General features: G+C 38.4%; 1 protein-coding gene across 1 annotated transcript in view; it reads left to right on the top strand.

The window, feature by feature from the left end:
• The first annotated feature begins 5688 nt into the window (after positions 1-5688).
• Positions 5689-18757, top strand: part of vstm2l (V-set and transmembrane domain containing 2 like) — a 42669-nt gene continuing 29600 nt past the window's right edge. The window contains exon 1 of the mRNA XM_072367830.1: positions 5689-6025. Within this exon, the coding sequence (XP_072223931.1) occupies positions 5908-6025 (118 nt within the window). The 5' untranslated portion in view covers positions 5689-5907. The remainder of the gene's footprint in view (positions 6026-18757) is intronic.

Below are 18757 nucleotides of genomic sequence, written 5' to 3'. Positions count from 1 at the left end.
GGTTTGTTTGATTAATGCCATGCTTTAGAGAGTGAGACTGGCACAGCGTCTTGAAAACCATCTGCTCACGTGAAACTCATTAAATTCGCACTTGATTACAGTCGCACAGAAGCACCGTATCTACAGCTTCCCTCTCAGCGGGAGAATCCTCACAGAGAGGCAGACCCTGCTGCATCCATCTGAACCCACCCACGGATGGATCTCGACAGCTTCATGGAGCTCCCAGCCCACTGCTGTGGTTTTTTTTTGTGATGTTACTCACATCAGTGTGGAGGTGTACTAAGGTACAGCTGTATACACAAACAAATCCACTGTTATTCTCCCTGTCTTGTGCACCAGACTCTACTGTATCTTTGCTGTCTTTAAGCTTTGGAGTCGCTTTGGATTCCAAGTACTTTTGCATTTTCGATGTGCAAGAGACGAGTCGTTGCAGAGCAGAAATGAAAGATGTTGTCTACACACTTGACCTACTTTAAATTCTTTTACTGCTATTTTTAGCCTGATACGAATCTTTATGTCGTTTTCATTGCACACAGTAGTGTCAAACAAATTGCAGATAACATCAACTCACTAAATATACATGTCAGATTTTTTTTTTTTTTTCATCAGGTTACAGCCAGCTTCATCATCAAAGGACACAAATCCCTTGCTGTCACAAATGGGCAGCCACTGGTAGAGCACTCCATCTAATACTTGACTTTCTAACCCTGCGCTGTATGGAAAAAGCTAATTACTACAACTGGAAAATGTGATCTTATTTTTCTTCTCAAAGCTACAGTAAATAAGTTGTTTCTCGATGCATAATATATTTTCATTATGAGATTTAAGTGTAATTTACAGAATGCTGTTAGTTCCTTAATGTAGCTTTAGTAAAGACAGCGGAATGAACACAAGCCACAATGTAATTCCCACATAGATGAAAAAAACTTTTTGGGGTTGGGGGGGGTAATATATTTGAACATCTTTTATTTATTAATCAATTGATAGCATTTGGCCTTTAAGTTACAAACTCCAAAAGAGAGACAAATGATTTGATTAAATGATAATAGATACACAGAACATAAAAAGTATGCAGATGGATGACAAATTAAAGAATGAAAATAAAACGTGTCTTTATAAGGTGCTGAGACTCCTCATTTCATTAGAACAGCTACAGTGCACCCTGACATTGATTCTACATGTTTTAGAACTCCACTGGAATCATTCAACATAATTTTTGAAAAGATACCTCTTTTTTTTGGGGGCGTTTTGGTGATGGTGGAGAACACCATCAGACGGCTCAAAATCTCCCTTGCGTGTTCAACTTGTATGAGATCCCTTTGCATATGATTCACCTTCATATTTGTCAAACCGACCTCTAGTTCTCTCGATGTGGGCGTGGCCATCCTGGAAGAGAGGCCGCTCCCATCAGACTAGAGATTTTTCATCACAGGATAAAGGTGATCATCCAGAGGAACTTTGTTCTGATTTGCAGTGACTCCTCCCTCAGAGGTTTTCATTGTGGGGGACAGTGGTTCAGGTCTCTTCTCTTCTTTGTCACTGGTTTGTACATGCACCAACCAAACCGATGCACAGTTATAGCAGACATTGATTTTCCATGTGCAAAACTGACATTAAACACACCCAAGGACCTAAACAAATCAAAATAATGTTGTTATAGAATGGTTCAGCTCTAAGAGCAAATTTCAACTTCAGCGGTTTTTGAGGTGATGGGAACTTTTCATTCCTTGTCTCCAGGTTGCACTAACCTGAGCAGCATTTTTGTGTGATTAAATCATCCTTTTGTGTTAGGGCCTTGTCTAATGCCCTCTCCGGATCCCTGACCACGATACCTGGCAGGAAGCAGCAGTGCTGGGAGGGAACGCAGGTTACTTACCGACAGATGCCACATCTGCTGCCTTTCTTAAGTGTCTTCACAAATTCTAATATTGCTCAGTAACGAGACGGGTAAAACGGCAGGGCGTCGTTTGCATACTGTATTGGCAGAGGAGGCACGGCCCCATGCATCTCTTATCAGTGATTATGACTGCAGCATGTTTAACAGCGGTTGTACAGCAATTTCACAGCCGAGGGGAAGGAGAATAATTGTATTTTCCAAATGACTGAGTGCAAACACTGTGCACTGCTGTGCTGTTGGGCTCATGTCTTTTGGTAAGGTCTGAGAGGAGAAGGTACTGTTATTGATAATAATCCAAGGGACTGATGAAATGTGTAACATGGACAACATAGTTCTAAATGTGCCACAACCCCAAATTTAAGCTCGATAGTAAAATCTTTTTTTTTCACCAAGTGACACCATTCCCTCATAACTCTTTTTAAGAGCAACAGGGTTTTGAAAGTCACCTTCTCTGAGATTGACTATGATCAAATACTGGCAAAACTTAGGACTAAGTTGGTCTTTGTGCTGATTAATAAATGAATCTGTGTTATGCATAACAATTAAATTAATCTTAAATAAGATGAGTTATATGAATGGTATATTGTGCAACAGCTGATATGAAAGCATCCGTCATTTTATATAAATTACAGTAAGAAATTCTTCAATGACCATTGAGCTAAATTGTTGTAATTCTTCTGCAGTTAAATAATTTGGTTAATTGAATTTAATAATTTAGGAAGAAAATAAGAGGCATGATATAGAGAAAAGATCAGCAAATTTTGAACTTGCATATTCAATTATGAGCACGCTTATATAGACAGAGGAACTAATCTAATGTTACAGATAAGAGAAAAGTAGGTCTGGAATTGGTTAGCAGTTTAACACCTCTGCTGCTATCTGTGACAGTGTAAAGGAAGGCTCAGTGAGACCTGACCTAGTGGGTCTAATGACAAAACTCCCTGATTGGACTTGAATCCTAGCTGCAAGATTTCTTTCATTGCAGAGGGATGGAAAGAAAACAGTTTTTTCTTAAGCTCTCCTGACACAAATTACGCACAATCACCTTTGCCTCACATTCTGACAAATGCAGTAGCTGACATACACAGGAAATGATCACTCAAAGGACAAGCCATAAACAAAGCTATTAATGACTGGTGTAGTACAGCTGTCCAGCAGTAGGGACTGGGCATAGCTGCTGTAAACATTTCTTCTGGCTGTTCTCATTCCCTGCTGCAGAAACACATTAATTTCCTGTGATTGTTCCATTGAAACCTTGCAGAATATCACCAATGTACAAACCCTGATAACTGGACTAATGACACCCCAGAGGTAAACCAACCACCATTTTCTGATCATCATAAAGGTGTTACACTGTATTACAAGTAAAATATAAATTATCATCTGTTTTTCCATTTGTCACGTTTGCAATGTTTCCTACATTCTTTGCATAAAATTGAACAAGCAGTTTTTCTATTTCATGTTGTTTCGGAAAGCAATGTCTCGGACTAAAGACAGTACAAGAATCTCTGTAAATAACTGTATATTCTCAGGCAGTTGGACTTAAGCTATTCCAAACAGTGACTTTTGATGACAGCCATGAATCTGACTCAGTTGAAATTAATGGAAAATAAAAAAAATAAACACCTTTAACTGAAGTGAAACAAGCCTGTGCCACTCTGTGCAGGGTAGAAATCAGTAGAAGGAGCATTTCAAATAGCTCTAGATGAGTGATTATTCACCCTGATAGTGAGAGTAGGTTAGTGTCTGCAAAACAAATAACTTGATATGTTGGCATCTCATCAGTATCAGCTGATTTAAAAAAAATCCTAAATGATCATTTAATTTTTAATTTTAATTTTTTTTTTTTACAGTTTTTACTTGTTCATCAGCAGAGATTTGATGTTCTTGGCAGTTAGATGAAAAAAATGTCTGTGGCTGATTGTCAGTGGCAGTAATCGGTATGACCAAAAATAAAAAAACTTGAATGGTTAGTGGTAACGGATGTGAAGATTTCATGGAAAATACATCTTTAAGTACTTTTAGAAATGGATTCCCATCTCAGATGTCTCTCAACACTGTTTCACAAGCCAACTGTAACCAAGCACTAAGTACACATCCTAAATTACTTGATATTGAAGACGGTACAATATAGTTTCGTTGTAGGTTTAGTATCATCTTCATTTGTACTGTTTGTACTGTTTGTACTGATTGTACTTGCACTGTCCAGTCACCTTTATGGCATTTGGCTGAATCTGAGAAGACCGTAAATACCCATACGTGTCAGAATTCATCTCACAGCTTCTGTCTTTGTCACAACACCAGTAACCACTAGTGCCATTTGAAGCAGTATATTCTCATGCCATAAGATTGTTTTCTTGTGTTTTAAAGATGACATCATGTGCTACAGTTCTTATATCTGTTTATGGCTTGCTGGTTTGCTTTTGTAGTTAACCCTCTGTATTCAAAGCCTTCACTTTGTTGGATGTTGTTAAAAGGTTTTGTCTTCATCATGGAAAGGACCTTGATCATTCACACTGTTGTCCTTTCTGAATCTCCAGACCTTTTCATATGGGACATGAAACAGTTATTGAGTCAATTTTCCATTTACATTTTAGCCCCTGAGAAGGTGTCTATTTTAAGTCTCCTCTCAAAGTAAAGTTGAGTGTCTACACTCGTATTGTCATTATAGGATGGAGCCTGAATATGTTTCAGTAAACAATATAAATGGCAAACAGTGTTGGTGTCCAAGTATCCCCAGATTTAACTACATGACACACTATACATAATACAACTATCTCTTTGATTAAACGGAGGCTTTGCTCAACATATATTAAGGAGTAAGGGACCTGAGTAAGCTTGATGACATGCCATATCACAGCTGTGAGTTTGATTCAGATGTGGTTGCATGTATGCCTTTTTCTCACACACATCATTAACAATAAACAATTCATGTTTCTTAATACAAATGCAAATGCAATGAATCCTGTATTTGTATGCGTGAAATTACAACAAAAACTTCATGCAATCTCTGTTTTAACAATCTACATAGAAAAGAATGGACTATATACTTTATGTAGTGCATGTTTAGATGTGTCCATGCAAGAAAAAGTCAACAAAACGAATGAAAATGCATTTTGTGGGGTTTTCCCTTGAATCATTTAGCTTTACAAAGTGAAATAGATATCAGTCTGGCTCTTGTGGAAGACGTGCTCATCAAAGGATTATGGGAGCACTCGCAATTTTTACATAAAACCCAATAACTCATATCATAGAGTGGCTTGTCAGTGGAAATAATCTCTCCTACTGTTCAATGTGTGATCAACATTGAGGCTGCATTTCAGCACCATGGACAGCGACACATCATCCTTTAGGTCCAAATCGAGGTGCAGGATAAAAACGACACTATACGAACTACACTGTTTATATGCGGTTCTGAACTACTTATTCTGCTTTGAACTGGTTCTAAATACTTTCTAGGCAAAAACGATTACTGAGATTATAAAGAAAAAGTCATTTATCACATTAGCTGCACTGTTAAGTGTTTTAAACCTCCGCTGCAAGTTCCTCTGAAGAAAAACAGCTCAAAAGTATAACATAATTTGGGGTGTCTGAAGCGTTTAATGATCTCTTGCCACTTCGCAAAAGCGCATTTCCTTGATGAAATATTCTACGTCGTTAAGTTTGAGGTTAAGCCAGAGATAATTGTGTTTTTAATATCGCTCCTCTCAAAATTGATATTCCCCTCTGCGAGCCGCGGCACCTTTCATTGAAGGCAGAGTCTCCCTCCGCTGTATGTAGAGCCGACTGAACAGAGGCAGATCCACACAGTGAGTCAGTTAGGCTGCTGACATACTGGAGGGCTGCGTCGACTTCTTCGTTTCTTCATTTCTCCCACTCCTTTGCTCAGTAGAACAGTTCGCCTGGATTTAAAAACAAAGAAAGAAAAAAGCAAAAAGCACATTTTTCGACGCACGCTCCACCCGATGTGAAAAGGAAAGCGGGTGCAAAGAAGACGAAACTGAAGAGAAATGGGAGCGTTCAGGTTGCTGCTGGGGAGTTTACATTACATGGGACTCTATATGCAACTTAGTGTCGCCACAAGGCAAGCTGGACACCGGGAGATAGAGAACCACATCTCTGGGAACGGTAAGTGGGACTCTATTTTTTCTTTTATAAGAGGACATCAGACGAGCTGTGGAAAGGATGGCATAGGTAAAGCTATCTTCTCCCAAGCAGGGTAGGAATTAAACAAAGGCTTGAAAGACATGGTTTTTATTTTTTGCCAACTAATGCATAATAATGATAAAAATGTGTTTTCTTTGTTTGTGTTGTACATGTTTTTTTCTCCAGTCATGCATGTAAAAAAGAGTTTACATTTGTGCACTACATCGACCTGTCAATAACGCAAAGAAGGTTTTCCATATAAATTCAGACCATTTGAAATGTGCAGGGTTGATATTTCATAGGCTGTGTTCTGTGATGTATGAGGAGCTCATCCTCATAAATGACAGGATCTTGTTTCCATAAGAGATGCAGCTCTTCACCAGGGCTCCTCATCCAACTCTCTTCCTAATCAGCAGCTGATTTTAGCTGATGGATGGATGTTAATATTCTCTTGCAGTGTCCTGAGGAAATCTTTATTGAACAACCACTCCTCCGGTTCAGATCTATCCCCCTTCTTTCCGCTTCCCTAAATGGCTTGCAGTGTTTAAACTTGGTTACGCCATTGAGTCTAACAGAGAGTGAATGCCACAACCTGATAACTTTGACTCAGCCTGCCAGTCTCCACAGGTGACACGACAGGTGACTGGCAGTTTGGGCGGGTTGTCTAATACAGTGCAGAGGACAACTTTTAATGAAACAGTAAATCACCTCCATCATCAAACGCTTTGCATACCTATAGGCTCCCGAAAACAGCACCAGCGACTCACTTTAGACTCCCCACAGAAAAACTGCAAGGTTAAAAACTAGCATCAGAAAATACACCTTTATTTTATCAACCAGAACACCGTCCTTTCTCTTAAAGTGAGAGCTATTTGCCCGAATCGAAGCATGTGTATTTGCATATCTACATCTAGAGAAAGTGACGAATTCAAACTGAAGATGAGAGGGTTTACTTATAACTCATTTTGTATACAGAAATCGGAGGAGCAGGTGAGACTGAATGCATGTACCCTGAACAATAAAGAATTCCCTGGATACGAGTCAAACTCCAGATTGACATTTAAAGTTTACCACTAAATTGTTCATGCATATCGATTCATAACCTTTTAAGTGATCCTGAAAAAAAGCAAAAAAAAAAAAGAAGGAAAACACACTAACTGAGCCAATAACAAAAATGTAGCTACATCTAAAAGAGTTTTTTCATGACCAAGCGTGTAGATGCTTGGTCATTAAATTTGAGTTATGTTACGCGAAAAAACAACAACAAGAACAAACAACATTTATTCTAATTTGAGTTTTTAGAAATTCAGTTTGTGTGTATCGCTCTTCCTGTCCGTAAGGGTCATTGTATACAAGAACAGAAAGAGCCAGGAACTTGCTTTACACCAGCACCCTTTCACCTTTTGGACTTCTTTTTTTTTTCCATTGCTGTGGCGGGTTGTGGTCTAATAGTCACAGACGGCTGATGTTGTTAAATAGTTTGTAGTTCCCTCAAAGAATCCCATTCTGGTGGCCCCTGTTGAATTTGCAGTGTCCATCTCATAGTCGAAAGTGTTATATATACCGTATCTTTCTTTCTTTTTAGTATTGTCTGCTTTTTTATTTATAAAGTCTTCTTATGTACCATAATAATTCCACCTGGATCAGTGAATAATGTCTCATGGCAGGTTGTTGGATCAGAAACATAAAGAATCTAAATTTGTTTTGTTTTTTTCAAGATGAATAATGTGTTTGTGTGAAGATATGTTTTAGAACAGTGCATGTGGGGAATGTTTATGGAAATGAGTGCAGATACACTTGTTTTTGTTTTGTCCTGAGGGTAGATGGAGAGAAAAGGGGAGGGCAACAGAAGATTTAAAACTCTCTGAGATACAAGTGCATTACCAGATTCATGTAATGTAATTCCTAATTGCTAATTGAAATACTAAATGGCCTTGCAGTGCAATAATTAGTAAAACATGGTGCATTATACTGTAGTATAGAGTTGAATCTAATGGGATTTTCTGATGGAATGCTTGTATAATGATTTGCAGGATGAGGATAATCCCATTTGAACTCAAGTAGAACCTTCATGTTTGCACAGGGAACACTTTTTTTAGGCTGACTTCGATGTAAGATGAATTCAGGGCGTGGGTGACATCGCAATGAGTCAAATCCAACAAACGTCATGAGGAAAGGGTCAACTGAGGGAAATGCAGAGGCTCTTGTTTGCTTTTCTGAGCCTTTGTAGTAATATATTTTTTAATTTTTGTTGGTGGTTTCTGGGCCCCTAAGTGTCATAATTCATCCTCCTCTACCCTCACTGTATCTGCACCAGCTCGAATAGAGATGTGTGAGGGTAAAAAAGAAATTAAAAAGAATAACATTTGGGAAATCTTTGAGTGATTTTCACAATGTTGCAATCTGCATCTGCCGAGACTCTGCTTTAGTCATTGATGCTTTTCAATTGCCCCCTAATTAAAAGCAAACGAGGCGATTATTCCAGCCAATCTATTTCCTTAATTAATCAGTGAAGGATAAATGAGCCATACTGCCAATAGGTGGCTAAAACGTTTGCAAGAAAAAAAGGAAAGCGGAGGCAGTGCTAACAATACCAGAGTTTACACTGATCAACTTCCATGACAGTTAATTCTACATCTGTCTACATTGAAATACCTTTAAAATACTGTTTGGCCTCCCTGACAGTATAAATAAATATTTGTGTGCTTGTGGGTCTTATATCCTTACCCTGTTTTGACCGCCATCATCAGAGAAACCAGTACCATTCTGACTCCCATTATTAGATTGGATTTGAACCATTTTTTCAAATTTACTCTCCATTCACTGGAACCTTATGGGCTGCAGCGTTGCCTCAAAGGCTTTAAGCATGGCTGCTCCACCACACTATGGCAGTATTGGAGAGGAATTAGCTGGATGGATGTGTGAGAATAAATCTTGATCTGGCATAGATGCTGCCAAAGTCTGCAATGGTTAATCATCCTTTCTTTATCAACCTAAATGCCCTTTTCTAGTGATGGGTTTACCCTTTGATGAATGCATTAGGGAGAAGGGGGAGTACAAGCAAACAGAAAAACTAAGACAATGACATCTCGCAACTGTTAGTCTATTGAATATTTAACAGTGGCCAACCTATCATTGACAAACAGGCAGCAGCAGCTTGTGGGGTTTACTCATGTCTTCCACTGAATCAGACACCAAATGTCCCCATCTGCTGCTCGCCTCCCACTCACTTACAGTTCACGTATGTTGGCGGGTGGCACGCTGGTATGACAATGGGGTTCCATACATTATCACAGCTGTGACTATGAATGAAAAGCTCATGAAAAACTCTGTCAGGCGCACTGATTTATTATTACACTTGAGAAATCTGTTAATCCATTCAGACCTAAGGCTTCATTTAAAACCGCCTTATAAAGTTTTTCCAGAAAACTTAAAACTGTCCACTGCAATTTCTTAAATTCTCTGAAGAAACAAGAAACATGAAATTTAAACCATTTCAACTTTCTATGTAGGTTACTGACTTTGCTCTCATGTTGATCAATTATTGTTAGTGTATCTGGAAAATGTCACAACAGGCTTGAAACGTAACATGATACATATGTGGCTTTCAGTATTTACCCAAGTGAAAGAAAAGAAGAATGTGGCTTAATGAGTCCAATCTATAATAATAATTATTATTGTTTTAGTATTAGTATTTGCAGTAACACATAATACATACTGCACACTCAATAACTTTCCCTACCCAGTGTGACTTATGTGCTCTCAAAAGTCTTAAACTCACTTCAAGTTCAAGCAGGCTGTTAGAGGTCAGTAGAAACGTGGGTGTTGAGCACAACAACAGACTTTTACGGAGCCAGAGGCTGCCAACAGATCAGGCTAGTGTATTAAGTTTGTGTGCTGCATGCACCCTCTTTGTGTTCTTTCGTAAAACAGGTACTCCCACACATGTCCAACTCACAATGGGCAGCAGCTCATAAAGTGCAATGACAATCATTTTCTCCTTGAACAAACATGACAAAGCTTTTGTTTCAGTCAAATGGCTCCATTTATAGGAGTATTCAATCTCTGCATGTTTTCACAGGTTGCTAATAGACACTCTTTTTTTCACATCAATGCCATTGCTACTCCATCACTACTGTTTATATATCATATGAGAAAACCCTGTGAAGGAATTCAATCTGTCGGTAAACTTTCTGGTTCCACATCTGAGTTACAGAATAGCCCACATCTTCTCTTTGAGTGGGTGGAGAATTAGCCTGAAACTGATCTTGCTGATGGCTATTTTCAGTAGTTGGAGTAACGGTCATTAGGTGAGAACATTGTTTGCGGGATAAAGAAACATTCTAGTCATCTTCTGGCATAGCTACCAAGAAGAATGATCAGCAAATGTTGATGAGACTAAATGTCCTACGGGACTCTTGGAGTCTCTGCTGGATGCTTGGCAAACTCAATGTGACAAATTAATGCCAGAACAGTCATATTGGTTTTAAGTCTTTACGCTAAGCTCAGTCAATCAGTTGCTGATTGTAACCTTTTATACTGAGTTGCATGTTTTGTTCTAACTCTCAGCAAGAAAGTAAATAGGGACATTACCCAAAACGTAGACCTACATTTGTAATACTTTTACTAAAAGACTGCCTCTGGTCAAAATCAAGTTTCCAACATTGCTAACAAATTCATGTGATTTATTTATTTTTTTTGTCTGTTTGCAATATCATAAGAAAAAGAGGCAGTAAATATTACTTCCACCTTATAATAATAAATTCAAACTGCCAGAATATCATAAGTAACAGAACCAGGTAGCAAATACTTGAAACCATGGCGCTAACTTCTCAGTCCAAGTCGATGATAAGGAAAAAGTTTCACCTGACATTAGAATTTATCAACAAATTATTAGCATTAGTCGATGTAGTCCAGTCAAATTTCCACTGGTATTGAATGATGTAAAGTAACTTTTAAGATATTTTTTCTATTATGTCATTTTTATGATCAAAAATTAGTTTTTATGGCTTAATCATTTCCTGTTGAAGAATTTTAACTGCTTTTAGCAACTCCTTACACAGTCCTCAATATTGACTGAGCTCTCTTTTTTTTTCTGCATTACAGATTCATCACTAAATGACTAAAGCAATAATTGATTGTCGAGCCGAATGAATGAAGTGTAACGAAACGGCTGTTCAGTCTCATTATGGGGCTACTGCTAGTTTCCACTAACGGTGCAGTATCTGCAAAACAATTACTTCGACAATCTTTTGTTCCTCTCTTCCAACACTTAATCTTCACAGCTAAAGCTAGAATAGGAGTTTTAGGGCTCAGTCTCAGAGCCCGAGTTATATCCTTGCCTAAATTCACAAAAAGCCACTGTTAGCTTGAAGAACAAGACTTGTTTTGACTCAAACAATATTTAATCATGTGTTGAAACGTTGTGTTTCATGAGGCTAAACATAAGACATAGGACTGTGCATTCAAAGGACAACCCCACTTTTAAATATTTTTTTTTGGTAGCTAAAGTACTGTATGATGAAAATTTGTTAGAGGCAAGTAATCTGATCAACACAAAATGAACTGACTATGATTCTGTTTAAAGCACTTTATTATGCAGAAAATACCAAGAACTTCACTATTTTCTGACAGATTAGAGACATAATCATAACATATTTAATAATGAAACTGACCACTGGTTGTATCCCCATATATAAGCTTCTATTTATTGTACACCCTACTTAACTGTACTGTACAAAGCCAATAAAACATCCTATTGCCCTGGTGTTCCTTCTCAGTTATGCTGTAGTCTAAATGTCTCAAGCACATACTCTCAATGTCAGCAACTGTCCTGCTCAGACAGAGACATGAATAGAGGAAGAAGGAAAGCATCAAAACAGACAGGTAGGATAGGTGAGGCGACAGGGACACACTGACAGTTATAAAGCTTGTTGACGCTCAGCAGTAGGTAGAGCCAATGTATTTAGGTCCTAACCTCAGTATACACTCCTCACTGAGTAGACAAGTGCTGGAGGGCAGGCTGAGATAAACTGCACAAAGGAGAGAAATGATTAAAGTAGCTGCATCGTTTCTTCACACAATACATAGTGTGGTTTTGTCAGGATTTAAGATTCAATCATTTACATGTCTGGTTATCCTTTCATGGAGAAAGTGTACTCAAAGCTGTAATTTATGATGTTTTCACAAGTGCTGCAAGTGCTGCAACAAGAAACATAATGGATGCCCTGAAATATTAACTTCTTATAGCACTCTTAGAATCCCTTATGATTCATGACACAGCACTGGCTGTATGAACCCTCTCGGAAGCGAAACTTTATCGTTGGCCCCATAATACAAAAATTTTGTATTATGGAACATGCGAGATGTGGGTTTCAAGGGTTTTTGAAAAAGTTACATCCCATTCATACTAAAACTATTTTTAAGTTCTTTCTGAAGGTCCTTATCACTGCAGTCTATTAAATCTGCTGGATACCACTCAGCACAAAATTTGAGTAGATAAAATTGCCTTAAAACAACTGACCTCAGTGCCCATAAATGCCAGGGACCCTGGGCAGCAGTTCCCTTTGTAAGGTTAATAATCTGGTATCACGAATAAACAAAGAGAAGCCCCTGCTCGTGAAAAAGCGTTTAAATGTAGAATTTAACGACTACAGTATGTTTTTATCAATCTGATCTTAGAGAAAAAACATGAATGACGACATCACCATAGATGGAACTTGCCCAGAGTGATAAAGACCCCCCCCCAAGCATACTCTTATTTACTGGAATTGTGGGTGCTATAAACAACTGCAGCTGTTTATCATGCGTAATGGCTGTGGAAGACCTTTCTAATGAGATTTTAAAAATAATGATTATTTAGATCTTGTTCTGAATTTTCTGGCACAAGAGCTGCATAGAGTTCCACAGGGCTATTTAAGAAGCAAGCATACAATGATCCATCTGTACATCTACGCTTAATACTGATCATCTCTAACTAACACTGTATATCACACAGACTGTCCGCTCATCCACTGCAGATAAAAGAGAAGTTTTCTGTGGTTTGCTGTTTCCCTGATATGATGTGCCGTTCCATGTTTTGGCAGCTGGCTTATGATTTGACTGTTTCTTTTTTTTTTTTTTTTTCATCTCTGCATGGTTGCTTTGCCTGAGTTTTCAGTGTTGTTCTCTTGTTGCTTTTTAATGAAGCAGCTTGTGATTACAGAGCTAAGATCACCAAATAAAACAGATTTCTTGTTTCTCTGCTTCACCGACGACTGTCTCGGTTTGCTTCTTATTTACGGTTGCTTACGTTATCTCGTTGTGATGGAAACAATGCCTTGATGTGCAAATGACAAATTAGGAGGAATGTCTGCTTCCATTCGTGGCTAACAAAATGGGAGTGAAAATCAGGTTGGTGCACATGGGCGTGTTTTCTCAATGATTTACATTAAAAAAGAGAACAAAATGTACACCAGTTTTATAAATCTGGCAGAAAGAATGCATATGCAGAATTCTGCTTATGTGTGTACACATTTTTACCCATGAATCCCCACACAGTTCTATTAATTTGGCCCCTGGTCTCTTGGAAGTAATGATCTGGGTTGCCCAGTTCAATAGATAGTGACTTCAGTTTTTTGGAGTCATCTAAATTAAGTGCATGTAAATTCTACAACCCTTTCATAGGGGTAGAACCACCCTGGTAGCCAACTAAAATGAAGACAAGCTCATTACAATCTTATGTGTGGACACTTTTATTTATTTTTTTATTGATAATTTCCTATGACCTTGTTAAAGAGGTTGTTCTCATTTCATGTATTTCTGTGGAACCAAGTGGGATTTTATTTGACAGTCTTAAAGAAAACTGGTGTTTAGAGATTCTTTGACCTCATTCATCTTTTTCTCCTACGTCAATCCAGACAGAGACGCTGCCATGGTTTCTTTATGGTACTCCACTGGCAAAGGTATACAGTTCTGCACACACAGTCCTTAAAAAAAAAGGAATAAATAAATAAAGACACAGAGAAAGTCTTAACACTACTCAGGCATCAGTGTTTGTGTATGTTTGTGGACTGACTTGCATTGAATTATTTAGATCATGCAGGGAATATAAGCAAGAAAATGAATTAATATAGTTTGTTATTGGCTATGAATACTAACATTTTTTTGATTGTTGGATTGAAACTGTGTTTTTGCCCCAGGAGTCGTCCTTAATGAATGTTGTCCATTTCTTATTTCCATGAAAAAAAACTAAGAGCAGTACCTCCTGAGATTTCATTCTATTTGTCTTGTTGTTGTTGTTTTAAAGAAAAGACTATTTTGACATTATAGGAAGGAGAATAGTAATGTATTTGCAAAGCAATTAACTTCCTTCCAGTTGTTTTAGACTCGTCCCATTGCTGCGGTCAGAGCGGACAACCCTGACAGGCTAGATCCAATTTATCAGTATAACCTGTGAAGAAACATGGCAGCAGTTCACATGTTGTGCTCATTGTCTGACAATGTGTACTCAGACCTTTTGTGTGCTCCATCATTCTTACCTCTTCCTTCCTTCCCTCGCCTGTCATTGTTGGTTGTGTTGTGTCTAATAAAATCTGAATTCTCTCCCTTCCTCCTCGATCAGAGCGCACTCTTCAAAATCGTCACAAACAAGCTACGGGGTCAGCAGGCAGTCAAGGACTCTCCCTCTGTCTTTCTCCTCAAGAGCCGTCTGTCGCATTCGTCCTTCGTTTTCTGGCAAAGCGCTGTGTGGGTGGGGTTGTGTGTATGAGTATGGGGGTGGACATACTTTGAAGGAGAAATGATAGCAGGCAGCTTTCAACATGGGAGTCCAAAGCTACACTTTCTGTGAGGTGTCCTTCTATAACTGAAACTCATCTCCAGAACTCATTGTCCAATGTGTGTGTGCGCATGCATGTGTGTGATACTCTGAATGAGAAATGATAAAGTCAGCTTTGAGAGAGATGATCCAAACCCTTTGTGTTCTCTGTGTGTGCAAGAGTTTTTCTTTCCATGGGTGTACACTGAGAATTATGTGTGTGTGTGTGTTCATGGTTTAAAAGATGGAGATGGGGGTAGAGTATTCCCTCTAGTGCACTCAGCATGATGATGTTGGAGGAAGTGCTTGACTGTGAAGACTTCTTTGAGTGAGTGTTGCTTATCTTCTATTAGACACATTACTGCCAACATTGCCATCAAAGTGGAAAGACACACACAAACACACACATGCGCGCTTCTCCTGGGGAGGTACTTGGCAGGATTCATCTGTTGGCAGTCTCACTGAGAGAGGAAAGAGGAGGAAGAGAAAGAAGACAGGCAAAGAGGGGGGGTGTGATGTGTCCATGGTCCAGGATCAGTCATATGCAGCCTGAAAGAGCTCCTCAGCCTTCAGCAGGCTGCCATGTAATTTTGGTGAAGTATGCCTTTTCTTTGGAGAGTCTCTCTGATCTGTGTTATTTTTTTTTTTGTTTGTTTTTCAGACTTTTTACCTCTAAGTCACATGCTAGTTTGATGCTGATTATGCTTGACTCATATTCAGAAAATAGAACTGATTTTGATCTGTAGGATGAAGTTATATATAGTGCTTATCAAATCCAGGGCCATTAAAGCACAGTTACACAAACTGTAAAAATAAAGTACTGCAATTTTGTTTTCCTTTAAAAAAACAGTTCACACAAAAAAAAGAACTGCCTTGCCTTGTTTTATCCCATTTTATGCAGCAATCCAAGTGTCCCTTATCTGTAAGTTATGGTGGTGTTAGAATTTAACCCAGTCCCTCAACTAGTCACAAAAACTACATTTATGAATTTGTGTTTACAGATATGTTTTCACTGTAAATTCATGCTGTAGGACCAAAAAATTGTGCCTGGACACAAATCAATACATTAAATGTACATGACTAAATTACCATTTCTCGCTTTGCCAAGAGACTGGGTTGTGTACTGAATCAAAATATCCTTTTCCTTAATTCCTGGCTGCGGGGTACGTTCCCTTTCGGCTCAACACACAAAATGTGTTGGACATATGAACCAGATGTCCGGATTAAAATTGTGATAGGTGACATAAAAAAATAAAATAAAAAAAAACTGAATTTGTGTTCATCTGCACAAATACAAAGTTTGCCGTTTTGCAACTATTTTGTGTTTCCTTGTGAGACTGGATTAAATAATCATCTAAAGCCTCAATGTAAATTGTACATATCATTGGCTAATGTGTAACATCCATGTTCTGTAATATACTTATAAGGCCAAATATGAGGCCACAAGATGCTGCTTGTGACATTACTGATGTTACTGCAGCAGAAATATTTACATAGATTTAGCTTTCATCTATTTCCCATTTGGAGAAGCTCATAAAAACGAATAAGTGCTTGGTGATTTAATCTGAGACTTTGAGAGGTCGTGGTTCCTCTGTGGGACGACAGTTAACGTGTTGAGGGGGGTTGCCGTCTGCCGGATGGGAGAGGGGTGAAAAAGTTGTGAGCTGAGTGTGAAGTGTCTATAATTATGGCAGCAGTTTTCCGGGTGCAGCATGTCCTGAAGATCTTCTCCAGACTGTGGAGCTGGGAGCCGGTGAGTTTCTCTGCTGTCTTGATGATGCGCTGGAGTGACTTCCTGTTTTCTACAGTGCAGCCAGAGTAACACACTGTGATGCAGTAGGTGATCACTGACTTGTAGAAGTTTACCAGCAGTATATGTGAGACTTAATAATATCTTTCTCTAAATGATAGGTTTCTTTAATTGAGCTGCACACATGTCCGCTTCTCTAACCTGCCCATAACTTTCCATGGCAACGGTCTCTTCAGGACATCAAGCTTTAAAGAAAGTAAATTCCGCGATCCTATATGGGAGTGGTCTCATGTGTGTCAGTCCTTTCAAATCAACCTATCACACAATCAGCGGGCATCATGACTTAAAGCATATTGGAGAAAATTACTTTGAAGATTGCTTTGATGTGTTTGCTTCTTACACCGCCTTTCATGTGCCTGATATTGAAGAGGCATTTACATTTTGATGATTTTCTGAGGGGTGGTTTCAAGAGCAGCACTAAAAGGTTACGTTATTCATACAACTCAAAGTTGGTCGAGCTTTTGGTATGTATGGTGTTTCTTTTTCACCCCCCAGAAGCACTTTCACTCTGCAAATCCCACATAGAGAGTTCTGGCCATGAGAGTCTCATTAAAGACTTTTCTGGGTTTAAGTATTTCTATAACTGTAAGCATCATATCACATCACTGATGTGTGTTATACAGGCAAATGTTTATTCTGAAGGAGGGAGTACATCAGTGCGTTCATGTGTGTGCTTATTATTCGAAAATGTTTTTGCAGGAAAGTAAAGACACGTGAGGAAAGCCTGAGAGTTTGAAGTTTATCATCCTCTTATAATATGTGTTTAAGTTTACCCTTTAGTCACATTAAGCAATGAAAGAATACTAAGTCTGGCACTTTGATCAAAACATGTTCTGAGATAAAGTTTTACATATTCAAATGTAACAATCTACATATATGTTAAGTTATATTTACATAATATGTATATATTTTGTTATCCTAAGATTCATGTCTTGCCAGAACTCATAAGAAAGTACAAATAAGGCCCAGACAGGTCTCAAAGAAAGCACATTTTTCTCCTGATCTGACACTCTGAAAAAATGTTTTGTGTCAGAATACCCAGAATGCACATATATATATATATATATTTTAATCCCGCCTGGGGCCTTTCTGTGTGGAGTTTGCATGTTTTCCCTGTGTATGCGTGGGTTCTCTCGGGGTACTTACTCCCACTGTCCAAGAACATGCATGTCAAGTTAATTGGTGATTCTGAATTGCCCTTTAACCGGGACTTTAACGCGTTAATTAAGATCAATTAATGAATGAATTCATTTTAGTTTCAAGCATACCGATTATACTGGATGACTTCAGACATAGGCGGCGCCAGGGTAGGGCTTGCCAATAATTGTGTTAGCCCTACCGTTTGCTCTACCATAAAACCAAATAAAACCAAGAGAAGTGCGAGTCCAACAGCGCCTCCACGTCAGGCAGCTGCTGCGATGACAACTGTCACTCACACGACGTATGTCACTCATGTGAGCGCGCTTTGACCGCGTGCTCGTTACAAAACCCGGCTGATTGTACTAATTTGAAAATCTCAACCTGGTGAGTTTTAATATTGTTTTTATTGTTTTTTGGAAACTTTGCTGACTTTATTATTGCGTTTTGCGTGTTACCTGTTTCATGCTCTTCCTTGATGCGGTCTTGTTGCCTAATTATCATACTTAATTGGTCGGGGCTGTGTTTTGACTCTTGGCTGTTGTGTGGTAACAATTCAATATATTCAAAGTTTCATTCAATATATTGAAGTTTCATTCCATATGTTCAATTTTCGTTCAGTTTCATTCCATATATTCAAAGATTAATTTCCTGAATGGCATGCCATAATATACATACATACATTATTATTTCTTCTTTATTAAAAACCTGTGTAAGAAATCTGCCTGTGCTATCCCTATACCTTGGTTATCATAGACAGAACTAGCAATATGTAAAGAGGCTTGTATTCCTTCAAGTTTTATGCACCTGTTCTGTGTGTTAGTACTGTAAACATGTGGTTTCCACCTCTTTTTAACCAATAGTTCCTAAAAGTTGATTAACATGCTTTTATGGTGTAAGCAAAGTGCCTTTTCAAGTATTTAAAGAGCTGCATGATGACCAGAGATTAAAGTTTACTATCTTTATACCA

This window comes from Leuresthes tenuis, unplaced genomic scaffold (assembly GCF_036924035.1).
Source record: "Leuresthes tenuis unplaced genomic scaffold, fLeuTen1.0.hap1 SCAF_16, whole genome shotgun sequence".
Classification (NCBI taxonomy): domain Eukaryota; kingdom Metazoa; phylum Chordata; class Actinopteri; order Atheriniformes; family Atherinopsidae; genus Leuresthes; species Leuresthes tenuis.
The sequence above is the reverse complement of the archived record's forward strand: the minus strand, read 5'-3'. Positions and strand labels throughout refer to the sequence as shown.